This window comes from Blennius ocellaris, assembly GCF_963422515.1.
Source record: "Blennius ocellaris genome assembly, chromosome: 3".
NCBI lineage: Eukaryota > Metazoa > Chordata > Actinopteri > Blenniiformes > Blenniidae > Blennius > Blennius ocellaris.
In genome coordinates, this window is record NC_137652.1 from 15,918,893 (window position 1) to 15,946,422 (window position 27,530).

The 27,530-nt window shown below is 42.9% G+C and overlaps 1 protein-coding gene across 2 annotated transcripts in view; it reads left to right on the forward strand.

Annotated features, from left to right (window-relative positions):
* Positions 1 to 27,000, forward strand: part of pik3r6 (phosphoinositide-3-kinase regulatory subunit 6) — a 30,537-nt gene extending 3,537 nt beyond the window's left edge. Inside the window, exons 2-21 of one of the 2 annotated variants that reach the window (XM_080520491.1) lie at positions 6,518 to 6,602; positions 6,782 to 6,886; positions 7,288 to 7,379; positions 8,540 to 8,608; positions 9,201 to 9,333; positions 9,763 to 9,832; positions 10,504 to 10,702; positions 12,000 to 12,147; positions 14,638 to 14,727; positions 20,906 to 21,149; positions 21,247 to 21,531; positions 22,091 to 22,190; positions 23,095 to 23,217; positions 24,387 to 24,494; positions 24,583 to 24,685; positions 24,779 to 24,840; positions 25,020 to 25,110; positions 25,240 to 25,301; positions 25,399 to 25,505; positions 26,137 to 27,000. In XM_080520491.1, coding sequence (XP_080376617.1) covers positions 6,581 to 6,602; positions 6,782 to 6,886; positions 7,288 to 7,379; positions 8,540 to 8,608; positions 9,201 to 9,333; positions 9,763 to 9,832; positions 10,504 to 10,702; positions 12,000 to 12,147; positions 14,638 to 14,727; positions 20,906 to 21,149; positions 21,247 to 21,531; positions 22,091 to 22,190; positions 23,095 to 23,217; positions 24,387 to 24,494; positions 24,583 to 24,685; positions 24,779 to 24,840; positions 25,020 to 25,110; positions 25,240 to 25,301; positions 25,399 to 25,505; positions 26,137 to 26,293 — 2,370 coding nt within the window. In that variant the 5' untranslated portion in view covers positions 6,518 to 6,580 and the 3' untranslated portion in view covers positions 26,294 to 27,000. Of the gene's footprint in view, positions 1 to 6,517; positions 6,603 to 6,781; positions 6,887 to 7,287; positions 7,380 to 8,539; positions 8,609 to 9,200; positions 9,334 to 9,762; positions 9,833 to 10,503; positions 10,703 to 11,999; positions 12,148 to 14,637; positions 14,728 to 20,905; positions 21,150 to 21,246; positions 21,532 to 22,090; positions 22,191 to 23,094; positions 23,218 to 24,386; positions 24,495 to 24,582; positions 24,686 to 24,778; positions 24,841 to 25,019; positions 25,163 to 25,239; positions 25,302 to 25,398; positions 25,506 to 26,136 lie in introns of those variants that run through there. The other variant, XM_080520492.1, reaches the window with a different exon arrangement.
* Positions 27,001 to 27,530: the final 530 nt, after the last annotated feature.

Genomic DNA, 27,530 nt, shown 5'->3' on the forward strand with positions numbered 1-27,530 from the left:
AGATCTATTTGTGCTGCTGCTGCTCCTGTCTGTGTGACGCACTCGGCCTATCCTGTGCTCGTGGCAGTTGGATCACTTTACACCCGCTGACCTCAAATGAAAGTTTTACTGCTGTGACACTACGTTGCCCTGCGCGCAATGGATAATTATGGCCAGCGGCCATGATCCACAAAAACATTGTCCCACTTGTTTAAACATCTGAAAATGTTCCTCCGTATGTCTAGAAATAATGATTCGTCTTCCACATGCGTCAGTTTGAGAATCAGTATGAGAATCGGAAGCAAATTCCAAACTGAAATAGACATATTGCATCCTGTGCTTGTTTGTGCTTAGTGAAGCCAGAGGTGAGGAGAAGTGAGTGGCTTCAAATTGGGAAAATAAGTTGTATTGCATTCAAGTAAATTTGAATGCAATACAAGTTTGGTTCTATATGGACAGGTTCCAAATACATTTGGAAAAACCAAGTGACCCTTAAGCATTTTAGGATCTTAGCAGATTGAGGTCAAAGGAAGTAAACAGAATATATTCAATGATCCACATGTTGTCTCAGAAACCATCAGGAATTTAAAGCCAAAACTGTAGGGTATTGGCAACACTCAATATCTGATGCCATCTATTTTACAAAAGCCATTTATTGTCCATTAAATGTTTGAGTGAAAATGGCAACCATTCAGTCGTGCACAGTGCTCTGGTTATCCACAATTCCTCAACATGCGGGAACAGCTGTAGCCATATTGACAAGGCTGTCTTTGTTCACAGCTGTCCTTTGCCAACAAGAATGAATCTAGAAGTGTACCATGCACATAAATTCAATCTAATCTGTTTGCAAACCCTGATGGAAAAACCTGTCACACATGATGCACTCAACCTAAGTAAAGTTGTTGCATGATGACTAAAATACATTTAAAACTTTGCATTGGCTGGTGGCCTTCGGTTAAGAATAAAGAACATGTTGACTAACGCATCTCAGACCTTTGCTCATTTTTGATTGTACAAATACAACTGTGTCCTCTTGCATCTGCATCATTGTTTTATATGCAGAACCCTTTAGCTGCTGTGTTTTACCTCATCCAAACTGAATGCCACATCAGCTGACCCTGAACAGACCACCTGACTCAGTTCTCACTACCACAAGCCCCACAAATGTATCGTGCCACATATAACCAAGCACATGGGCGCACAGTTATGTTTTTATGCTTTTGAAATGAGTAATTTCAGAAAGGCTGACTCTAAACTCCAGCTTAACTACCTGCCTGAGCCAAAGCTTAGCTATTGTAAATGTAATGATTTTATCTTATGAGGACTGAGAGGACACACACATGATCACTTATGAGACTAACACACACAGAGTTTTCCTTTAGTTTCATTACTCCAATAATTCCCAAGATGCATCTCGTTTTTGCTGACTTTTCTTGATGCAGAAATTCTTTTTTTGGGGACGCGTCCACCTATGTTGTTGCTCTGGATGGATAATAAGGTTAGTCCAGCTCAATAGGTTTACCAATGCTGGTAAACCTGTTGAGCTGGCTGAGCCCCACGCACACTAACCGTGCACCGTTCATGTGCAATAAGACTTCCTCATACAGGGAATAACTGCTTGTATTTGTGCACATGTTTTTTTACTGCTTTTTATTGATCCAAATGTCTCATTGGTTGACAAAGATGTCACATGGTTACTGCAAGGCGTCATTATACAAGCACAAATGGCAAAAATATTCCTTGGGGGAGAAAAAACCAGCACTTTACAAATTGCTAGATTTGTTTTTTGTGGGAGGACAAAAATAGAAGAGTAAACACACTGTTTCCACAGTAACATTTCATTATTTATATAATCTTCCCTTAATTTTAGCTGGAGATAAAATCTCTCTTTGGAGAGAGGCCTGAAGGTACTGGAACTTTCTTTTGATGGAAATAGATTGCCGCTGCAGGTTATTCTACTGGTGCTTTCTCATTGTTCCTCCTTATCCAGACCTACATCCGAAAGGCTGTGAAACTCATCTGTGTTACTACCCCACCACCCGCCCCCCTGGTGTTGCTCTGGGTTGGGGATTTCCAATCAAGCAGACTCGTGTGTGTGTGTATAGAAGCCCACCTCCGCAGCATCACCAAAACACCACCTCTCTCGCTTTATGAATGCACTTCCACACATTGCTGTCAGGTCCTTCCTGTTGTTTTTTTTTTGAGATGTCTGCAATGTGCCTGAGGGGAAATGAGTACTCCTGTTTTCTGTTTGGTCACATTGTTTGAGCTGACCACTGCAGAGTGTGCCGATGGCCGCTTGTGCACAGCAGGTGTAGATCGATGTGTGCACAGCTGAAACTTTGATCAGGAACTGATTCAAATTGATGGTAAACTGTAAGAGGGGAAGTTAGTTTCACTGGCTTGTCGGTTTGTGAACCGTGAAAGCATTTTGGTTTGTTTTCTCCTCAGCGCCACGTTTTCTGGCCCATTTGTGTGGTCATCTCCTGTAAAGGTTTTAAGTTATTTATTAACACAGTATGTTAATTACTAAATATTTTCATGCTGCATGGTGGAATAAGCCATGTGTTTTATTTTCCTTTTTTAAATTTTGCTGCAATTAGCAAGGTCCATCTATCAAAATATGCTTGGTTCCATTAAAAATTTGCAGTCCTCATCATGCTCTGCATCAGTCAGAATGCATCAGACTCTTCCTTACATCTTACTTAGTTTACTATTTGCCTAGTTGCTGTCAGTAAATGTTTGTGCCCAAGCACAACATTCATGCATAACAAAACTGCAAGCAAAATGTCCTGCCAGAAGTTTACAGTAACTTCCACAAGTACATTCACAGTGTCTCCCCTACACAGACTCTTCAGCTGCAGCCTACCGTCTGTCGTATATCTCAACAGCTCCTCTGTGTTTCTACTTAACACAGAAGCAATTTCGGAAAATATTTGAGAACAGTAATATTTCAAGTATTCAAAACTCACTCGACACACATTGAAGACTGTTTAGTTTCGAGAGGCTCAGCTTGTTCTGCACGCTACTGCAGAGCATTTTTCTCCAACTTAGTTATTTGGAAATGCTGTAACATATGCAGTTCTTCAAATTTTTTGCCCCTCTCCCTACTTCTCCCCACCCCCCGCTTTTTGTTGTCTGTCCAAAAATAAAGTATCAACAGCCCACTCATTTTGACAGGAAGGAAATGCTGTGTATGTGTCAACTGCTGATGCATTAATTGTTTTCGGTTTGAGATGTTAAAACCCAGCAACAACCACTCCTCTGCATTGAGTCCATGTATGAGCATTGGGTCTTTTATGCATGCTGGATCCACTTGCCATGTTAAATTCAGCACATTAGCAAAATGTAAATGCTGCTATGTAGAGGGAGGAAGGAAGCTGTATTTATGAAGTAGCTTGTATACTGGGATTGAATGAAGATGTAAACATAGAAATAAGGAGACCGAGAAGAGAAAATGAAAAACGGTGATAAAGAGAGTGACTATGCTCACGGCACCCGGAAACTTGTGGTGAAACATGCAGCGTTCAGCTGCCTCAGCAGCTGAACGCTGCATGTTTTTGAAAGAGCTGCTTTTCTTCGAGGGATCAAGGCTAAATCCATCATGATAAGTCCTTTCATTGTACATGCAGGGGCTGTGGAATGGACTTCACTCTCACTCTGTGTGTGTTTTTGTGTTAGAGTAAGGAATAAGAAGAAATCATTCACAAAAAAACTACATGAACGAAAGCCGGTGATACAACCTACTAGTCAAAAATCCATGAATAACTCAGTTATTTTACAAGAAGAGCTGCACACTTGTTCGCCATCCTCCGCCTAACCACTCCCCCCTTCAACACTGCTGCCGACACGAAAGCTGTTTATTCCCTGTTATTACTTCACACACACTCTGCAATGAGCCGTCATCCTCACCTACCTGTGACTCACCCTCTCATACTTTCCGTCTCACACACACGCAGCCTGCTGAGTGTGTGAATGTGACAGGCACGGAGGACTGTTTGCTCAGTGTTTGTGTGGACCGGGGTGAGTTTATGGGATATTATTGTTATTTCACACCTGTTGCATTTTGAACTATCTGTTGTTCACGCTTGGTTCTTTTCACTGCTTTTCATTGCTTCACATGAGCTACACATGAGCCACTCATGTGTTTTAACCTCATGATTTAGGTTTTTTTTGGTGGTTAAGAATTTAACTATCGATAAAGCCTTCAGCGGAAGTACATGTCAGAAAACTGTATCTATTATTTAGCTTCTAGTGTTTGTTGTGGTTTTGCCTTCCTCTGATTTCATCTTCACCCTATGTTTTATCGTGGAGAATCATTTAATTCAAGCAGTTTTGCGATATTTGAGGTTTTCAGAGATGATTCATAAGCTTGTGTGGGACTTGTCAAGAAAGTAGGCGTTCTTTTTAATAGAAATGTGATTTCATGATGCTGGGGATGGTGAGTGTGTGTTAGTTTACCGCCTTCTATTTCTCACTTTCTAGGTCCCAACAACTGAGATCCTGTTCTTCTTGTGGGTTCCAAAAATGTAAAATGCTGTGCCCAACACAGATTGACATGTATTTTAGGGTTAATATGTGATCGTGGGGCTGAAGTTTGTGGGTAATTGGGTAAAATCAACCCTTTTACTACTAGATCAACTGGATTTATGTTGATTTGAAGGCTTTTGAAGTGTCAGACAATATGAAATGAGTGAGTGAGTGCTTCTTTTGGGGTTTTATTTTTAAATGGATTCTGGCAGTTCTTTAACATTACTATGACCTGAAAAGCTCACAATTCAAATGTTTGAAACTCTGTTTAGTCTTGCCAATACTATGGAAATCCTCAAAGCCACTAGAATTATTAGTATATGGACACTAAGCTATATGTCTCCTCTTAATGGTTTTTAGACTTTTAGATATCATAAACTATCTAGAATTTAAGTTCATGAGAAATACTATTGCCAAAATTTTCAAAGGGGTCAAGTATTGGGTTTGGCTATGTTAAAGGTTGGGCTATTAGGCAGAGATTAGCAGTTCTGCAACTGCCTGGGACTCTGGAGCCACTCGACAGCTTTTTCAAACATTTTTATTTGAATTTTTACCTGACAGCTGAAACATTTTAAAAGGATTCTTATCTCGCCGCCCGATGTGACAACTGTGACATATAAATAAGATAGTTAAGTAGTTTGTCAACTCGAGCACCTGGTGCCTTTCACTGCAAGTGATAAATGTTTTGAACATTCTCAAGGCTCGCTCTGAGTAAATCCCTCCAAAAAACCAACCTTTCCTTCAACATGTAAAAAAATAATTTTCCTTTTACTGCATAGTACAAAATTGAAAATGAATAGTTTCATTTGTTAGATGTAGCAAAACTATACATAGAACTATATAAGCAGTCTTATGCAGCATTTACAAGGATGTGTGTGTTTGTGCTGGGTTGATCCAGGGTTGCATTATTTCTTTTTCATTTATCCAAATTTGCCAGTAACAGCTGCATAACTGTAAGTCCAAATTAAACAACTTCAAACATCATGCATGAAGACATAGGACACACCCGGGACAATGAAAAGATACAATGAGTCTCTTTGTCATCTAAAGAAATGTTAACTAGACACTCAATATTTCACAGACAAATATAACTACTGTATCGTACAGATACATAAATATTAGCGGGGAAACTCCGCTTTAAAACGGCACACATGTGCAACTTTAGACTGAACTGTGAGAAAGCTGATGAGAAAAAAAGAAGAAGCAAAAGCCAGTTGGCCACTAAAATGCTGTCAGAGCCCACCTGAGGTTTAAACCATATACCGTATTTTCCAGACAATAAGTCATGACTTTTTTCCAACGCTTTGAACCCGGCGGCTTATAACACGATGTGGCTAATTTATGAATTTTTACAGGTTAACGGGATTCATGCCGCCAGATTGTACTTCCGCATGTAGATACATACTGTTTTTAGTGACTCTGCTTCTCCAAAACTTGCCTTAAAAGTGACATTTCTGCTCTTTGTGAGCTCGTCTTGTGCTGCTTCCCATGGTCAGGAGCTCCAACATCTGACTGCCGTGAATGTTGCATTCAGGTACATCACGTAAACTGGCGTGCTGGACTCCGTGGCTGAAAAGAGTTCCTTCTCAGAATCACAATCAGCAAATCACCGATAAAATACTTTATCAACAGAGATTAAACGCTTGATGATTATGTATCTGTCTCTCTGTGTGTCTCGCTGTGTCTCTCTCTGTCTGTCCGCGGGCTTCACAGCAGGCTCACGACTTGCACAACACAGCGCTGTGTGCAGGAATTCCCCGCACTCTGAAAAATAGATTTGCTAGAATTGATGAAAATATGAGCAATCCCTGTGTTCCTGCAGTGAAATTCTTGCCGTGTTACAACGTGGACACCTGCAGCTTATGTGCGGCTTATATATGTTTTTTTTGTTTGTTTGTTTGTTTTTTTGTTAAATTGTGCAGGTGCGGATTATTTTCAGGTGCGCTCTATAGTGCGGAAAATACGGTGCAAGTGTCACTTCTTCTACTTATCTTCCTTCTAATTGCAGTTGATGGACCCACAATGTGTGTGAGACACAAGCAACAAGGCCCACTGGGATAACTTGAGCAGTATGTACAACATGAAGCCAACAGGTAAATTTCAGTGTTCACTTGAAATAATTCCAATTTTTAATCTGCTTTCAGAGTTACAGTCAATAATATGCAACCATGTGACCAGTTTTGCTTAGTTAAAAAAGAAAAGCTATTATATTCTGCTCACTGATGCAGAAGCGATTGATATCCAGACTGTCGTATTTGAACTTTGTTCCCAGACGGCTGCTCGCCCACTGTTCCGGAGTCAGAGCTGTATCGCAGCATCCAGGCTGTGCTGCCCAGAGAGACAGACCCGCAGCACGGCCCAGACACTTTCAATAAAGGTACAACTGTTTCCTTCAATATGGCACAAAAATGCGAGAGTGCAAAGATAGGGTGAAGCTTTGGCCTCAATATCCTTGCTCTTCACTCTGCTCAGATAATGCAGGGAAGCTTTTGAACTACACTGCCTTGCCTTGGGCAGCAGTGGGTCAACAAACACATTTTTGTGTTGTTGTTGTCTTTTTTGTATTGAAAAGAATCCTGAGAAACGTTTTCACCTTGAATAGATAACCAGAGTTTTGTGTTATTTGTTTCATTAACCACATTGCATCGAGTATTTGCCTCTGACAGCAGCGTCAGGGATTCTTCAGTTGTTAGTCATCAGACATAATATGGATCAAAACAATAGTGTGTGTGAGACCCGCTGTGAACAGTTTTCATCTGTTGGTGTTTGCGGGTTTAGGAATGCTGAGATGGACGCTCCACAGGAAGGTTCTAAACAATCCTGTCAACAGCTTATCTCTGGTGTGGGTGCTGACAAAGGAACTGGAAAAGGTACTGTTGATACTTTTAAATTCCCGATTTCAGAACAATTCTGGACAACAAAGTTGTGTTTTCATGGCAAACATGAACGTAGACCAGCAATGAATAGCACTACTTTTTACTTCTTAGTTTAAACCGCAATGATGATTCAGAGTAACATGACAGAGGGGTGACAGAAGTAATGGTAACATCATCACTACAGGTGCAGAATTTGTTGATTTTAAGGGTGATCACATTACACCAATACTGATGAAACGTCACGTCTCAGTCCTCAGAAAAGGAATGTGTTAAATAAAGTTTCCAGTGTTTTATATAATGCTCAGTCAGGGTCAGCTGTTTTTCCTCTGAACAAAAAGTAAATACATTTATATTAAAATAATAATAAATAAATAGAACAACACTTTGACTGAACATCTATGTTACAAGTTTTATTATAATCCTTGATACTAATGATTAAACTGTTGTATCCAGACTGATGAATAACATTACATTAACATAGTTAGAACATGTGTTTGCATTGATACAAATACCAAAGCATCTTTTTATAGAAATATATGTATCTCAGTTCTATTCAGTTGTATTTGTATAACTCTATTAACAACAGAGTCATCTCAAAGCACTTTTTCCTGAGAAAAACACAATTATTCCACATGAGCGACGGTAGAAATAAATAAAACTTAATTTTAATAGGGAGAGACCGGTGTAAGGGTGACGTCTGGATATTTGGAGGGAAACAGAAGAGAGAAAAGATGCTCAGTGCAGTTAAGGTCTTGCAGTAATCTAAACTTATTGCAGCTTTACTAGAACATGGTCAGGATGCCCTAACTGGCCTGAACTGTAAGCTTTATTGAATAGAAAAGTTTTAAGCTGAAATTTAGAAGTCGAGACAGTGTCAGCCTCCTTAACCAAAAGCTGCTTCCACATTAGAGGAACCTGATAGCTGAAAGCCATTCCCATTCTGTTTTTAGCAGAAGCAACTTCCATTAAGCAACACTCCGAGAACGATAGTGGTTTGCTCTGCAAATCTTCTACTTTGCATGTTGACTTCCTGGGGGTTCTGAAACTGTTTTGCTTGCTTTTTAAAAGTTATAATATGTAGTCTGTTTATACCCATAGCACTTAAAATGTGAGCTGTAGTGAAGTGCTGACATTGTGTGGGCTTTTCTCTGCAGGCTCAGAGGTGGGACTCACGGAAATGTATCATCCCTTTACTCCATACACTGATGTATGCCATCATTCAGGTACAATCAAAGCCTCCTCAAACTTGTTTCTTCTTTCACACATTATTTGATTGATGCGTTTATGAATGTTTGATCATTTTCACTGGATGTCACCAATTCTTGAAGTCCATTTTGAATGTTTCACGTATGTATTTGTTGTATTTAACAAATTATATCCGGTTGGCCTCATTAGACATGCCCCAACCGCTGTGTGAGGTACCAATATGCTACTTTAGATTACAAAGAAAGTGCTTTTGTAAAGTAGACAGCTTTGTCTAACAGGGATAGTATGTTTCAGTTACTGGGCCAAATGTCAAGAAACAAATCGACATCTTGAATGATGCCTTGTTAGTTTTTCCTCATAGCTTAGGTTCTGTATTGATGAACATTAGCTCACCAATTAAGTGACTCGGCAGGTGTTTTCCTGGCCATTGCTTTCACGAGAGACTTAGTAATGTGTGCGTGTGTGTGTGTGTGTGTGTGTGTGTGTGTGTGTGTGTGTGTGTGTGTGTGTGTGCGTGCGTGCGTGCGTGCGTGCGTGCGTGCGTGCGTGCGTGCGTGCGTGCGTGCGTGCGTGCGTGTGTGTGTGCGTGTGTGTTTTGTGATATCGCAGACAGCCTATCTTCCAGACGAACTATACAAGCGGGCTTATGATTTATGTAAGAGGCTGCTGACATATCCTCATCCATACTGCAGCGTCGGCCTCAACTACACAAGGCAGATGAAAACTGAGCGCGTCATTCCAGGTATTCCACTGTCCCACCTTCATCGACTTTTGAAACTTAAATTAACGCTTAATGTAATCTCAGGACTTGCTGACTTATAGCAGCTTTTCACGAGAATCTCCTCCCAACAGATCAATGTTCAACTGAAATAAACTTGAAAACACATGAGTAATAGCTGTGATATTTATGGTTTGGTTCTAACTTTATTATTTTATATGTTAATTACTGTGACTGACAATCTCATAGAGAGAAGAGTGACAATGTTATTCATCATTTCCACCCTTACAAAACAAGGGTATTGAATATACTACCAGTATGCCAGTCATGCTATGAATAAAGCTTTTCAATAATCAATTGTGATATTATATGATGATAATAGATTAAAAAAAGAAAAAGTTGGGTTTAGTGATTTAGTCACATGGTATCTATAAATTGAAGTTTGTTCCACAGGTCTAATGTATCAGAGAATGGTCACTGCTGAGCAGAGGCTGAAAAATGTGCACTATCCATTTCAGGAGAGGTAAGCAATAAAGCTAAAAGCTTTTAATCGCCGCTTGTATCTTAACGTTATTTAATGAGATTGGTTTTTCTTACATTTGTTTATATGTATGCTTTTTACTTCATTTATTTACATTTTTGCTACCTTTTTTTTATTTATTTTTTTAGTATTATTATTATTTAGCTGACATGAGGTAAATTTTTTCTGTTCAAGCGCACTGTGCAGGTCACATTTTTCATTACTTTGAATTGACTTAATATGAATTACTTGTATACGTAGAGTGCCGCAAGTGTTGTCTGGAACTTTATGAAAAAATTCATGTGCAGCGAATGTGGGTTACAAAGATTGGCATAGCAATATGTAAAACACGAGACATGACTTTGGTTATGAGTATTTTGATGGTCCCACAGCCCAAAAAATTTTCACATGTTCAGCTGCTTTATTTTCTGCCGTATCAATCAATCGCTTCGTTTATATTATCACAGCACTTTTCAGACAAAAACATTGTAACACAAAGTGACCCATGGAGGACTTAATTCAACATAAAGACATTAAGTATAGTCCATCAGCAGAGTTTATTCAGTCATAATAACTCTGATCGCTGCAAATGTCTTAAGAAATTGTAGTTGTAGTGGTGGTGGTAGTTTATACAATGACTGTAAAGTTTGTTCCTTTTTTTGGGTGGTTTTCAGGGTTTTTGTTTTGGCTGATCCAGAGGTCTTTTCTGGCTCTTTGACAAATGTCTTATTGGGGGATTTTGAGGCATCCACTTCAGCTTCAGGTGGATTTCAAGGTCCTGAAGATCACATGCGTCATGTGGTCCAGCACTCCATACAGGCCGCTTTAGGAGCAGAGCTCTGCAATGGAGTCAAACTGTCTGAGGCCCTGAAGGTCAGTAAACTAATGAATTTCTGTCAATTTGTGCTCTTCAGATTCTTTTGCTTCTCAGCTTTTTCAAGTATGTTTTTTTCCCTGTTTGTTTCTTGAGCCTTGTTTACTGTAACTTTAAATTTATAAAATGATAGGCTTGTTTAAAGTAGAACTGGGATAGAAAGGTATAAGTTTTGCAGGATTTCCAGAATGTATAACCATATTTGAAATGGATGACTTCTGCTTCAAATTTCTCATATTAAAATAGTGTTAGTAATAGTAATAGTAAAATTGTGTTTTTTTCCTATTGAGGTCAGATTTGATCAGCACTGTGCCCATGCAATAATTACAATATTCTCATTTTCAAATTCACTCGGTGCATCCAAAAAAGTCATATTTGCGTTATTTTTTCTTAAGTGACGCATTATATTGTAGGACAGAAAGGAGGGATGTGTAACATTTTTAAGGCTGAAGAGAGAATTATTTTTGTAATTTAAAGGCATTTTTAAGATTTAAATAATTAATTTTGGACAAGAGTGGACAAGAGTTCATCAAATATACATCGTATGCACTTCACCTAAAATATACATGGCAACATGCTATAAGAGTGATAAATGTATTAATCCAAGCACTTCACCCTACACCCTTAAGTTATTATGAGGGGTCAACTTTCATTTAATCATACATAATTTAATGTTTTCAGTTGATTTCAAAATGTTGTTTTTTTTATAATTTAAGTGCGTTTGATGTATTTCCCATCTTAATAGTAGAGGCCCATTGTTGCTCCTCAAGGGATTGCGCAAAGCTGTTAAGTTCACTTTATGTATTACATTGTGTTGCAATCAGGTTTTTTGATTAATTAAACTAAAAGGAGTTTTGATAATTTAGTCACAATATCAAAAAAAGGATTGTTTATATGCAATCATGTTTAACCACATGCATGAATGTTGTTTTGATGGATTTCTAATTGATTAACTATAGCTATCAAAGTGTTTCATGCAGATAAATCGATTATCTGGTTCGTAGTGATCACTGCAAGGTTTTCTATTTTTGTGCCTGGCTTTGTTTAACATGTGATGTCGAACATCCTGAATGAAAGTGTGCCGTGTCTGAGCTGAATGGAGGATGGTGGAAATGCTTCCTGGCAGCATTCCTAACATAACACCACAGCAGGACACACACAGCAGCCGACACACACACATTTTATGACCCCCTCGCCCCCTTGCTATGAATACATGGCCTGTATATGGTTATCTTCCTGTCACTATGTGTGTCTAAGCAAGTGTGCGTGTGTGTGTGTGTGTTTGTTTTGTGGCAGGACATGGGTCAAGACATTGAGCCGTACTTTCTGGTAGTAATGGCGACTCTAGAGCAGAGTGTTGAAGAAGGCCGCAAAGGAGATGGGGCAGCACTGAGGAGCCGTCTTCAGCAGCTGTACAGTGAGATCGTGACAGACTCGGACTCAGGTTGGTGCTTTCTGGAAAGGAAACGTAAACCAATGCAAGGCAGAGTTTCTATGCTCCGGCTCTTAAATCAACTTATTGGTTTAGACCAGGGGTCGGCAACCCGCGGCTCTTTCGTCCCTCCACTGCGGCTCCTTGAGCCTCTGTCCCACTGCAGTTCGTCCCGGAGCGGAACATAAGGAGGCAAAGCCACCCAGAGCGCAGTCTCGCTACAAAGAGTGGCGTAAAATGTAGGCGGGTTGTCAACGACGCAGCGATGTAAAGTCATTACGCAACAATAATGGCATGAAGAACGTAGAGTTGCGGCTGCAGGTCATGACAGCCGGAGCCGCAGCTCCACGGCTCAACTGGTATCTGAAGCTGGGAGTTTCCTGTACCTTTCACAGTAAAACTGCTGCGCTGCGGAGCGCCGACAATTCCGGGAGGTTCATTGCGGACTTGTTGAGAGCAACGGTGAATTATACAACAACTAAAGGACATTGAAAGCCACACCACTCACACTCATGGTTCTAAAAATCCCAGCTCTCCCACATATATCTTGCATTTTAATAATGTGTAGCAATAAAGGAGCTGATAGCTGCAATGTATTATGGGAGTTTCTGTCTGACGTGTTTTAAATGTAATTATTGGGAGTTATATTAGGTTTGTAGTGTCGGTAATAATTGTGTTGTGTTGTGTTTTTGTTGCTTAGTTCGTGTAGTTTAGTTTATTAGTCATAAGTTGGCAACCAGCAGTGAAGAAGGTTTTGTGTGTAGTGTGGTCCTGGCATGGTCTGCCGGTGGGAGTGTCAAAATAAAATGTCTGCGGCTCTCTGGGTGTAGTGTTCAGTGGGAAGCGGGACCAAATGGCTCTTTGACCATTGAAGGTTGCCGACCCCTGGTGTAGACAGATACTAGCGATGGAGAGTTTTAATGTATCTGTAATATTCGGAGTAGAGGCGTTTCCCATATTGCCTCATGATGACACACAAACTGTGCGATTATGCATCTTATATCATGACCATAATGCATTCCTTCCAGATATTCCCAAGAAATTCATTCAATGACTTCTACTATTGAGAATGCAGTGAGATGTGTCATCACACAAACAGAGCCCACTCCTTTTCTTATTCAGTAACACTGGATCTCGGTCACACAGAGCATACTCTTTCAAGCTTCTGGTGGACGTTATCCTTTCAATCTCCTAAATTATTAAACTTATACAGTCCCTCTCACCCTGCTCCAAATTATGAGCACTAGTCCTTCGCGTATCATTCAACCTTAGCCCTGTGTGTACCAGAGCCTTTCTCACTTGGCACTCAAAGCCATGAGCTATTTTTCATCCTGTAACAGTGAAGTGGATTCAATATTACAAGTCAAAGTTACAATAAATGTGTTTTCAAATTTGTTGATATCACAATCATCTCAGCTCATCTACTGTTTATTTATTTACTTTTCATTGACGTTCAATGCTTGTTTTCATTATTTGCTTATTGATTGCAAGTCATATGATTGTTATGCTCACTCGCGTTATCACATGGTGTGTGTATCTAATATTGTGCAGCAGTGAAGGTGACTATTTGCCAGAGAAATTGACTCATGAGGGAAAAAAGTGTTCCGCCAAGTTGACTGGATTTAACTGCAAAATTGTTCTTATTTAGAGGTGTTATGCTGTTTTGTTTCCATTGATCCTGCACAATTAGGATCCAGCTGGGCTGTTTATGGCCTCTACAGTTGAAAGAGTTTGACAACCCTGATATGAATAGATGATTAAAAAATATAATCTTATTAAAAAGGCTTAATTTTCTGTTTACTGATGCAAAGTCATATAAATAGTATTTCCTGAGCTCATCATGATTTACCTAAGCCTCATCTCTTCAGCAGTATTCCAGCACACACTATTGGTAATGGGCATGTTTTGATTGGATTTTTGAATGAATTGAATCTACTTGAACATGCAAATAAGCTACAAAAGCTTGCCATAGTATTTGCATGTTCACTAAAGCCCTCGTTTACACATTCAAAGGAGCGGGTAGACATATAAACACATTTTTTTCCATACATCTTCATTATATACTGTGTACAGCACACTAACCTGTTCTCGCTTTAACTTATACAGTCAATATATAATAATGTACACAAATCCAAATATATCTATTACCATACATATATAGCTCCTATGTTCACAGCAGGGTTGACACACGGCCAGCTGTTGGGCTCAAACAAAGGACCCTCTCTCTATCAGTTTCCTTCATGACCAAATCTGTCTAGTCAGATGTCTGACTTATTAATTTTTTTCCGGATATCCATTTTCACAACATGCACTCTTTCCTCCACTATTATCATTCTGACCCCTCTGATGAACCTGCTCTATTTTCATCCCGACTGGAGGACTAGAGGATGGACATACTATGGAGGAAGTTGTGGAGGTGGGCGATGCTTTGTTTTGATAGTTGTTGTGACAGTTTTTCTTTTTTTTTTGTCTCTTCCTCTCTGTTATCCTTCGTGTGTAAAGCTGAGCCATTGTCCGCTGGACCCCTCAGTGACTGCCCTCTGCCTAACCCTGAGATGAGCTTCCACCTGTGGACGGAGGATCTGGATATTTGTGAGTGGCTCTGGACACACTGGGGGGTCTCGAGGACATTGTTACAAAGTGTTGGTTACGTTACTTGGAAATAGTAATTTGGTACTGATTACTTCCCTTAAATAGTAATCCCATTACTTATTTTCAAAGGATTAATTAGTTTCATTACTCGAGTAAATTGCATTAAGCAGACATTATAGTAGATACCAAATTTATCACTGGCAGTGGGCTTTTATTCTTGTCAAATCGTTTTTAACTGCATGCCCACTCATTTATCACTTTTGATTATCAGTGGCCTCATTGATTAAATGCATGAATCAAAATGTGTAGTATATTTGTGCCATGTGTCAGGGTGTAGGCTGAGGTCCCCTTTAAGAGTGGGCGGGCCATAGGTCTGGGCTGTCCAGCACCTCACCTGTGGCCACTTGTCTGTAATCACCCTGCCCTATATATGCCCTGTCTGTGTGTTTGTTCAGTGTTGGTTTGTTTGTTATTGATGTCCTGTCCGTCCGGTCCAGTGTTCGTCGTCCATGTCTCGTCCGGTCTGTCCAGGGCGTTGGAGTCCAGTCTGCTGCACCCCGCATGTCAAGGAGCAACCGGCGGTTCATCTGTCTGTGCTGTCAGTCAATAAAAGACTTGTTTGAACTCAGGCTGTTTCCAGAGTCCTGCACTTGGGTCCTGTCCATGATCCGTGACAGAACAAACCAACCATCATGGACCCAGCGGACTCTGGTCACCAGCTGCTAGGAGCAGTTGGTCAGCAGGGAAGCCGGCTCACGGCACATGACGAGCAGTTGGCTGGTTTAACGGCGGGTCTCCACGACCTTTCACATCGACACACGTCAGTGGAGAGTCAACTGAACCAACTCACCGGTCACCTCCAGCAGCTCATCACCCGCCTCTCGGTCCCAGAGGTTCGGGCTGCCGCTGCCGCCGCAGTGCCGCCAGCTGCCGCCGCTGCCGCCCTCGTGATGTCGCCGTCACCGCTCTCAAGCCCAGCACGCTTCTCGGGGGACTCCGGGGATTCGCGACCCTTCCTGGTCCAGTGTGGTCTCCACTTCGAGATGCAGCCGGGGGCGTTTCCTACTGAGAGGTCGAGGGTCGCATACATCATCTCCCACCTGTCCGGCAGAGCGGAGGCTTGGGCCACCGCGGAATGGAACCGCCAATCCCGGCTGTGTGACTCGGTGGACGAGTTCGCAGCCGCGCTGTCTAAGATCTTCGATCGGCGTCCCGGCGGACAGGAGGCGGCTCGAGCGCTGGCAGCGCTGCGTCAAGGAAGGAGGTCGGTGATCGATTACGCAATTGAGTTTCGCACCCTCTCCGCAGACGGCGCCTGGAACGATGCGTCACTGCGGGACACCTTCCTCTACGGGCTGGCCAGCCCGGTTCGCGACCAGCTCTTCCTGAGGGATCTCCCCGACGACTTGGACTCCCTCATTGCCCTGGCGGTCAAGATGGAGAATCGTCTGACGGTCCGTGATCGCCTGAGGCAGACTGACCTGCAGGGAGGAGAATCCAGGAGCGCGCGGGAGGAGCACGCCCCTCTCCGTCCCGCCCCCCAGCAGGAGCAAGTCCCGAGTGCTGCACAGCGTCCGGAGGAGCCGATGCAGCTTGGCCGCACCAGCATCTCCACGCAGGAGCGGCATCGGCGCCTGACCAGCGGCCTGTGTTTGCACTGTGGTCAGCATGGGCACAGAGCTGCAGCGTGTCCTCTTAAAGGGACAGGCTCACCTGGGTTAAGGAGGGCTCCGGTGAGTCTTAAGAACTCCTCCACTGCGCCTTTAAGAAGACTCACACCGGCTCAACTGAGGTATGCCGACACCACCTTGGACATTGAGGTTTTCATTGACTCAGGTGCGGATGAGAACTTTATGGACCTTAAGTGGGCTGAGAGACATAATATCCCCACAGAACTATTATCAGTGCCTTTAAAGGCTTTTGCTTTAGACGGACGCAAAATATTTTCTATTGATAAAAAGACTCTTTCTGTTCAGTTATTGTTTGGTCCCTCCCATTTTGAGGAGATTTCTTTTCATTTAGGTTTAAGTCCGTCCTACCCAGTTATCCTGGGCATCCCTTGGTTACGTTTGCACAAACCCCATATTGACTGGGAGTCGGGGGTTATTTTGAGTTGGGGAGGGGATTGTTCCGAGCACGGTCGGTCAGTGTCTGGAGTTAAGGTAGCAGCTGTGGAGGTTCCTGTGTATCCGGACCTCGAGCGAGTTCCCAGCTGCTACCACGACCTAAAGGAGGTGTTCAACAAAGGGAAGGCGACATCCCTGCCACCACATCGTCCTTATGACTGTGCCATTGAGTTATTGCCGGGTACCACTCCTCCCAAGGGTCGCATTTACTCTCTCTCACAACCCGAGAATCAGGCCATGAAGGAGTACATTGAGTCTGGCTTAGAGGCTGGGATAATCAGACCCTCGTCCTCTCCTGCAGGGGCGGGATTTTTCTTTGTGGCAAAGAAGGACAAGACTCTTCGGCCGTGCATTGACTACAGGGGTCTCAATGAGATAACCATTAAAAACCGCTACCCACTACCCCTCATGACTTCGGCCTTTGAACGCCTGCAGGGAGCCAAGGTCTTTACCAAGCTGGACTTGCGCAATGCTTACCACCTGGTCCGGATTAGGCAAGGGGACGAGTGGAAAACGGCATTTAACACACCTTCTGGCCACTACGAGTATTTGGTGATGCCTTTCGGGTTATGCAATGCTCCCGCAGTGTTCCAGAATCTCGTAAATGATGTGCTGAGAGACGCATTGAATAAGTTTCTGTTCGTTTACCTCGACGACATTTTGATTTTTTCTTCAGATCTTGCCAGTCATGTCAAGCATGTTCGTTTTGTTTTGGAGCGTCTTCTCAGCAACAACTTATTTGTCAAAGCCGAGAAGTGTGTTTTTCATGCTCCCACCGTTTCTTTTCTTGGGCACATCATCTCAGAGGGGAGGGTGGAGATGGACAGGGAGAAGGTCAGGGCTGTAGCGGATTGGCCGACCCCGGGTAGCCGCAAGCAATTATTACGATTTTTGGGGTTTGCTAACTTCTACCGGCGGTTTATCAGGGGATTCAGCTCCGTCGCGGCGCCTCTACATGCCTTAACTTCTCCCAAGGTCCCGTTTTCTTGGGGTCCCTCGGCTGAACAGGCGTTTTCTGAGCTCAGGACCAGGTTCACCTCATCTCCCGTGCTTAGTGTGGCAGATCCGGGACGGCAGTTCGTGGTGGAGGTGGACGCGTCAGATGTCGGTGTCGGGGCAGTGCTCTCTCAGCGCAGCAGTAAGGATGGGAAGCTGCACCCATGTGCCTTTTTCTCCAGGCGGCTGACCCCGGCTGAGCAGAACTACGACATCGGCAATCGAGAGCTCCTGGCCATCAAGGCTGCGTTGGAGGAGTGGAGGCACTATCTGGAGGGTGCAGAGCACCCGTTTGTGGTATGGACCGACCATAGAAACCTTGAGTACATCAAATCAGCCAAACGATTAAATTCTCGGCAGGCTCGGTGGGCGCTGTTCTTCACCCGGTTCGACTTTGTGGTGTCGTATCGGCCTGGCTCTAAGAACGTGAAGCCTGACGCCCTTTCCCGGGTCTTTGAGCCGGATCCTGCTCCTCGTTCCCCCACGCCAATTTTACCTCCGACCTGTGTGGTGGGGGCGGTGACGTGGGAGATTGAGGAGCAGGTTCGACGGGCTCTCGAGGGGGTGACGGTGCCGCCAGGTTGTCCTCCCAACCGCCTGTTTGTGTGTCCTCCGGTACGGTCTAGTGTCATTCAATGGGCCCACACTAACCTTCTGTCGTGTCACCCAGGAACTCAGCGCACCCTGTTTGTGGTGAAGCAGCGTTTCTGGTGGCCAGAGATGAACAGGGAAGTCCGTGAGTATGTCCGGGCTTGCCCTGTTTGTGCGCGTAACAAGACCTCGCGGTCTCGCCCCTCTGGTCTGTTGCAGCCGCTCCCAGTACCCACCCGACCATGGGCAGACCTGTCAATAGATTTTGTCACTGGCCTCCCGGACGCAGAAGGGTTTACCACCATCCTCACCGTAGTGGACCGGTTTTCCAAGATGGCCCACTTCGTGCCCCTAGCGAAGCTCCCATCAGCCAAGGAGCTGGCGGAGGTCATGCTGAGACATGTGTTCCGCCTTCACGGGTTCCCAAGGGACATTGTCTCGGACAGGGGGCCACAATTCGTGTCTCGGTTTTGGAGGGAGTTTTGCAGGCTGTTGGGTACTACGGTGAGCCTTTCGTCCGGGTACCACCCAGAGTCTAACGGCCAGACAGAGAGGGTCAACCAGGAGCTGGAGTCCATCCTTCGGTGTCTGGTCTCTGACAGTCCGGCTTCGTGGTACAGGCAGTTAGTCTGGGTGGAGTATGCGCACAACTCCCTTCCGTGTTCATCCACTGGGCTGTCTCCCTTTGAGTGCGTGTATGGTTACCAACCTCCCCTGTTTCCTGCCTTGGAGTCGGAGGTTAGTGTTCCGTCAGCTCTGGCGATGGTGCGACGGTGCAAGCGCGCTTGGCTCAAGGCCAGAAGCAAGCTCTTGCAGTGCTCTGCAGAATGCAAGCGGCTTGCAGACCGGCGCCGGGTTCCCGCACCAACTTATGAGGTTGGTCAGCGTGTGTGGCTCTCCACCCGGGACCTGCCTATCCGCTCGGACGCTAAGAAGCTGGCGTCAAGGTTTATTGGACCTTATCCAATCGTGAAGCTGGTTGGTCCCTCTGCAGTCCGCCTTCGTTTGCCCCGCTCGCTTCGCGTCCACCCCACCTTTCATGTATCGAAGGTTAAACCTGCCCGAGAAAGCCCCCTAGTTCCCTCTTCAAAAGCCCCTCCTCCTCCCCGTATTGTAGAGGGTGAGGAGGTTTTTTCAGTCAGGCGGCTCCTGGCAGCTCGCCGGCGTGGGCGGGGGTTTCAATACCTGGTTGACTGGGAGGGGTATGGGCCTGAGGAACGTGCCTGGGTACCTGCTAGGGACATCTTGGACCCAGGCATGATCAGAGACTTCCACAGGCAGCATCCTGAGATGCCTGGGCCGTCTGGAGCCGGTCGTGGAGGGGGGGGTACTGTCAGGGTGTAGGCTGAGGTCCCCTTTAAGAGTGGGCGGGCCATAGGTCTGGGCTGTCCAGCACCTCACCTGTGGCCACTTGTCTGTAATCACCCTGCCCTATATATGCCCTGTCTGTGTGTTTGTTCAGTGTTGGTTTGTTTGTTATTGATGTCCTGTCCGTCCGGTCCAGTGTTCGTCGTCCATGTCTCGTCCGGTCTGTCCAGGGCGTTGGAGTCCAGTCTGCTGCACCCCGCATGTCAAGGAGCAACCGGCGGTTCATCTGTCTGTGCTGTCAGTCAATAAAAGACTTGTTTGAACTCAGGCTGTTTCCAGAGTCCTGCACTTGGGTCCTGTCCATGATCCGTGACACCATGGGTCTGTGAAGGTTCTCTGTTTTATTCAGGTTCTAATATGTGAGCAGAAAATGAACCATGGATGTTTTTGTTTTTTTCAGCTTTTTTATTTTTTTATTTTTTTATTTTACAACTTTTAACATTTCCTTTAGGTACTTGGGTGTCTTAAAATGTGCTTCTAAATTTAAAAAAGTTATTTAAAAAAAAAAATTTGAATTGTCTTTGAATTCTCATGGATATCCCGGAGTAGTCAACAGGACTCATTGACAATGTCATCTATATTGACAAATGTCATCTTCATGTGCTTGATAAATAATCAAAGAGATACTAGCAGTGCTTTTCATGAAACATGAAGCATGTGCTGTATTTTAAATCAGTCACTGTGACTTGTCCTGTGTACTGTATCTATGCAATAACAGGCATTAAATGCTAATGGATCATAAGACAAGCACCGACCAGATGTGCTAGCTACGTCACAGCGGGAGGATGAATAGATTCCTCAGAAGCAGGACCCACTTTTTCTTCCCCTCTCCACACGAGCTACTGAGAGCACATGCATGCCCTTCTGCCGGGTGAAGTGAGGATGTTACCCTCAGGTCCATAAAACTCCAAATGTCCGAGAACTACTGTTGTAACGGTGGATGGGGTAAACATGTGTCAGTCCTGAGAACGGAGGAAACGTGAGAGCTAAAGTCAGACGCAGCAGCCTGCAGCACATAATGAAAGTTGTTGTGCAGCCACGTGTGAGGACTACCCTCTGAATCACACGTCTGTGCTGTATGTTAAATATGTTCACAGGGCGAGAGCTGGCGAAGTGGCTTCGATCCAGTTCGACGTCTGAGCAGTTCCCTCTGATCCAGGAGCAGGAAGACTTTGACCTGGGGGAATCGCCCATTGACCTCATGCCGTCGGACATCACTCGCTTCTCAGTAATGTCCACAGACAGTGGTATCGAACGGGACCTGCCCACCAGCACTGATCCTTCCCTGTCGTCCTCTCTGGATGCTGCCAGGATGAGTGGATCATGGGAACAATGCAAAACGTAAATCTAATGCATACTATATTGTATAATAATCAAAGACGTTGCCACTGCATCTCTTTAATTCTTAAGTCGGTATAAATTCTCTTCTTTCTCTCAGTGAAAACGAGTCGGCAAGGTTATCGCGCCGAGGAGGCATCAAGATGAAACCATCCGTAAAGGACAGCATGGTGCTAATGCAGGACACTTTGGAGGACCACACGAACCTCATAGGAGGAGGCGGAGGGAGAGGGGGGAAGAGAGGGACCACTCTGCAGAGGCGGGCAGGAAGCAGCGCCATGCAGAACCCCTTCCCAAAGCAGCAGAGACATTTTACTGCCAGGATCGTCGTGATGGGGGACGACAGAGTACTGGGTCGACTGGCCAAGGCCTTTTACTTCTTCAGGTCAGAGACTGAACAAATCTCATATATATACTGAAATGATCATATAATTTACTGAAAGAAACTAATTCTATGGTCCTCACTTTAACTGACGTCCATGCATTTGACGGAGCCACATGTGGAAGTTCGGCAGGACTTGATAATATAAAATCTTATATTTGACTTGGATTTCCTTTTATATTATTTGAAGATCAGGTACAGAGACGGCTGCACAGTTTGGTTCCCTCAGAGTAGAACTCTCACTCGGCTACAGTTGAGCAATCTGATGTGAGGTTTACATAAGGGAGATCATACGATTTGCTTTTATAAATGAATGTCAGATACTACAAACGGCTTTCAGTTGAGTGTACACACAAAGACCACCAACAACTTGTAGTACGTTATGAGATGTTTTTATGATGGTCTTAGGTGAAACTGAAGAATTTCGACAGAGCAGATAATGTGGTCAGCCAGTGGTGCCAAATGCAACTTGAACTCGATGGCATTATTGTCTTTCTCATTTCAAACTGTTCAGCTTCACCACTCTTTGAAGCCTCTTTCGTTTTCTTGGTCGCTCTTTTAGGAAAAGGGAAGCACGGAGGCTTTTTCTCACAATGAAAATCAACCTCCAGTTTTACTACATCCCTGTTTGCAGTTCTCCAACTCCCGTCTCACCTGTGAAGGTGAGCCAACTTCCTCTTGTCGGCACACAATGACTGTGTAGTTCACGGGAACGCTGACACCACTGACGAAGACAATGGGGAACAGGATATCATCATATAAAGCATATTATGAAGTTATCACTGTGTATTACATCCAATTCCCAAAAGATTTAGATGTTGTGGAAAAAACACAAGGTATATTATAAACCTGTTTTATTTAAAAAAAAATATAGGTTATTTTGCAATTGTGATGGCAGCAATACTTCTCAAATTTAAGAAATTTAAAATATGTGATGTTTTACTCTTTGAATTCAATTATGAGGGGAAACATTTTTATATTATATTCAAATTTTTGGAATAATGCCACTACATTTATTATTAGTAGAAGGTCGAGAATCTTTAACTTTGAAGTCAGGAATTTGTGTGCAAGTGATCTTGCATTGACTTGCTTAAACAAAGAACACTTTTCCTGCAATAGATGGGCGCAAATGTTCTAAAATGTCTAAATACTACTTGGATTGAATTAGCATTTCCTGATGTGTGACTCTCTCACAGTGTAGGCTCTACTATAACCACAAACCACAAGAGAAGCTGTGTTGTCCTCTTCACTCTCCTTTTACCTTCTGTTGCCTCTCCCAAGGTTATTTGTCATGTGTTGTTCCCATCTAATTTAAAAAGGGACTAATATTTGTGTAATATGATGAAATTGATTAGTTGCGGGGTCTAATATATTTGGCAATGTTCTATTTTGAATGAAATGTGAAATTTAAATTATTATACTGTTGTATATTGCAGTGACAACTCAATAGACAGAACACTGAAAAACCCAATGGTGTTTAGTAAAGTTATGTTGCTTCCTTTGCTGCTGTTGGTTTTCAATATTTGAAATGTAATTTCATTTTGCTTTCATGTTCCTTGTTTGTAGGAAAACCTCAACATAACGAAGAGAGATCCCTCTGCTCTTGGCTCCTACCTGAGCACTGTGGACCCCTGGTACAACTGTAACGTCAAGAGCTTGGGCACCATGATTCCCAAACTGGCTCAGATGGTACGACGATTCAGCAACCCTGAAATGAAATATATTAAAGGGGACTTGTATTTGTTTGATTCTTTAAGTTTTAGTGAATGAAGATACTTGCGTTTATGCGAACTGTCTGAAAGACTTCCTTTCAGAGTGAACCGTTTCCCCTCTAGTCAACGTGACAGTTGATCTTTACATATGCTGCCACAAAGCAAATTGCATAACATCTTAGTGCATTGAAAAGAATTGTATCGAGGTCACTGAAACCACAAGTGAAGTTACATGAATCTTTAATCTCCTCTGCTGAGGTAGACACTCACCCTGAAGAATATCCTGTGGCGTGAATAAAGGTCAAAGTACACGTCCAGGATTTATTTAAAAAAAAATTGTATGAGAAGGAACAGTCTTATAGTTACACCCTGAAAAATTACTTGTGACACTGAACTTTTCATGGCCTAATTTCTTCATACGTACAGTACCTGTATTGTGTGTGATTTGGTATTTGAAGCTGTTATTTGCATTAACATTTACACTTTTTTCTTATCCTTTACACTTTTTTCTTATCATTTACACATAAAGTAACCGAACCTTAAAAAGTGGCTGTTGTCAGTCGAATGAGCCCTAAATCAGCAAAGACTGTTATATTCTCAGCAGAGCTGCGGTTTTAATTATGTTCCCTACGTTACAATGATTCAGAGTTACAATGAAAAATCAAAGGTACTGTTAGTTATTTACACTGAAGCTGCAATAATTTATAAATATAGGTGTGATCAAGTTACAGTCTTGATTTTCCCCAAAAGTTTTAGATTTAACTGTTTTATTTAATAGCCCCCCCCCCCCCCCCCCCCCAAGTTATAATCTGTTTAGAAAATTGTGTAGGTTCTGACTCAAAGCTATTATACAAGTTGAAACATGATCTGTGGCTTTTGATTAAGCTTTTCAATCCACACTGACAAATAGCATTACATAACAAGGATAGCAGGATAACCCCTGTTTACCTTTTTACTTTTATACTTAACTTTATTGTCATAGTTGTCATTTCTTATTTGAACTTCAATGAAGAATATTAGATGATGGATTTGATATTCATGTGACCATCTGCACTGTTGATACAGGGAAAGTGTAACCAAAAGACGTCTGTGGCCACATTGTGAAGATAGGAAGGCTAAATTGCTGTAACTTTCTGTCTCCTGTAGCAAGAGGCAAACCCCGGCAGGCCGAAAGAGCCCTTCATCTCAGATGCCATTTCCTACTACATTCGTAGTGGTCAGCAGCCGGTCTACTTCACCATTTATTTTGTAAAGGTAAGGTCGATACGTGTTACATGTACGTTGTTGTGTCTCTCATGAAAGTTTGTCCTTGCTGATAAAAGTTGTTCGTCCATACTATTAGATCACATTCACTCACCCGACAAAGGAACCCGTGGAAGATGTGTTTCTCACCCATCTGGAAATGGACTTTCCAGAGTTCAGACAGATCTTCGCATCAGTTAAAGGTAAATGGTTGTTCTACCGTTGACCTGTGACCTTACTCTTTCTGGATGTGTGATCAAACAAGTTCAACAGTGTCTATGTAACTGTTTTATTAGAAAAACAGAAGAAGAGTTCAGGGGAGGTCTGTGGGGCCGTTGTGTCACTAAATTACAGGAAGGTGAGTTGCTTTTTTATTTTATTTTTTTTAAATTTAGATTCATTATTTCCTCATGTTCTTTCCAATACATGTCCTATTATTCATATTACCATATGGGATGCTAAGAATTGTTCATATTCAATTTATTTACATTGTGTGTGTGTGCGCGTGCTTATGTACGCGTGCTTGTTTGTGCTTAGGTGACATTAAGTGGTCGAGACACTGACAAAGGACTTTCAGTGAGAACGACGGGCATTCAGATCGATGCCATTCCCTCCAGTGAAGCAGAAGGTTCAGTATCATGTCAAACAGACTCAGTAGTTCATGCTTCCACCCAAACATTGTATGTTGTTTTCAATTCTTTTTAGTCGTTCTGTGTCAATCTCATGCACTTAATATTGCCTCTCTTTAATGTCATAGATCTGAACTGCTTGACTTTGATGTTCAATGAAACTCCTGCAAAATCTAAAAATAGTGCTGTGGTGAGTCAAGACCCTGTCAATTTTTTTTATTTTTTTTTTTGTGTCAATTGTTTCTACAACAGCGATTCCTTTAACTGTTCTGCATTGAATTTTACAGGAGTCAAAGATTCGAACCACAAACGTTAAGATTCGCAGTCTCGAGACTCGAGCGTTTACTGTAACTCTGGACAAAGACGGTCACAGGATCTACAGAGGTGTGCAGAGGTAAAATTGTCAATCCTCCATTATTGTTTTTTTTAAGTCCTTAGAAAGTTCAGTATTTCATTAGTTAGAAAAGTGACCTTTGATAGAGTGGAGTTGTGCAGATCACAGAGGGCCCACTATTAAAACCCTCTGACAACCAGCCAGGATGAGCTTTATGTGTCATTGTATCGTCAGAATATAAAAGAAAAGTCTCAATTAGGCCACAGAAGACAATAAAATAAAATCCGCCAATCCCATTAGGCTTTGATCTTTTCAGGATGTGCTTTTTGACTTTGAATGTCATAACTCGGGCTACGGCAAAGATGGAAAGAACAAAAATAAATAAATATTTAAACTCAGTTCACGTAAATAAGACACAAACCAAATAACTAGAGTCTGTCATCATGAGTGAGAAAAGATGAATGAGTGGGGATGATGCATGTGAGAACCAAACCAAGCCAAGCAAAGTGCCAATGCTTTCAGGCTGATGGCTTTTAATTCTTCACTTGAGCATGTGGCACAGCTGAGTTTACAGAAACTAACAAATCATACTCGGGCTGTGGGAAATGGAGCATTCTATCCAGGGGTCGTCGCTGAGCCAAGTTTATTGTAATAAAGAGTAAACTCTATATCGAATTTGTTTATGTTCTAGTATCGAGATCTGCCCCTGCGAGGATCCTGGATACTGCGTCCAGAAAACCATAAGGTCCAAACTAAACCTGGGAGAGGACAAAGACGCTGGGCTGAGCAAATACATGAACAAAGGACTGCCGCTGCCTATCAATACATTTGCTGGCATCATCAACTGACGTGTGGAGATTACGGCACAGAATGAAATCGAGACACTGTGCTTTGATCGCAGGCACAGCTTATTGTCTCTTTCAAGCAGAAGTGAGATCTTCCTCATGAACCGATGAATGGAATCATCTTTGAGTCATAGCAAGCTGCTCTTGAGACCAAAAACTTTCACTTCTGCTGGTCGGCATTGAAAGGCACACAACCAAGCCCAACAAGACACGCAACGCAGCATGGGTATCAATTTGTGCCGCTGATGGCACAACCAGTCGGCTGCTTTTACTCACAGTGTTGCCTCACTGCAGGTTACGATTGAACCTCAACAGTGTTTCGCTCTACAGGACTGAACTGATGAGCATAGTGTAGGACAAACGGTTGGTATAGGCAATGTGGCTTAATGTAACAGAGGAATATTGGTTTTAATACTGGACAAACGAGCACCGAAAATGAAGTACCCACCTCCATGCGTTGAAAAAAAATTGGTTAAAAAAAAAAAAAGGACATCAGTCGAGGCAGCAGGTTTGTTTTTACTCTGCTTCATAGACACTACATTTTACTGCCTCCATTACACACACACACACACACTTTGCTCTGTCTGCTATTGAAACATTTACATCATGAAGCAACTGGTACTGTGACTGCTGGCGTTTGTTCTTGGTTTGTCCTTGCTCGATTATTAAAAAAAGACTATTCTCCTTTCACAAGAGCTGTTATAAAATAACTGACACTGGCTTTAAGTTTCGGGTATAGAAACTGTTAACATGCTAGAAGGACACTATAGTATGTAAAAGCTGGAACTGGATGTACTTTTGTAAAGTTTGGTTTATTAAGGAACGAAGTTGGAGAAAAACAAGCTTTGGGATTATTCGACTTCTGACTGGGTTTAAATGCATCCAATTTTGTTTTGCATCCTTGGGCATGTAAACAGGTAAATCTGGGGATGCTGAAAAGTTGCACATTTGACAGTTAATGTCTCAAATGCATCAGTCTTTAGGTGTGAAGATCACCTCCGATCCCCATCTGTTTACCGCGGTGCTTTAGTCTGTCAAAGTGGGATGGATTGTGAGTTATTATTTGCACTAGGCCTGCAGGGTTTTATGCCATTTCTCTGCAGGAATGACACGGCTGTGTGGAAAGCATGTGATGGGACTTATGACTAAATGTGTAAATACTGTACATCTAGTTATTTAAACATCATCATGACCAGGGGTCTCCAACTCTGGTCCTCGAGAGCCCCTGTCCGGCATGTTT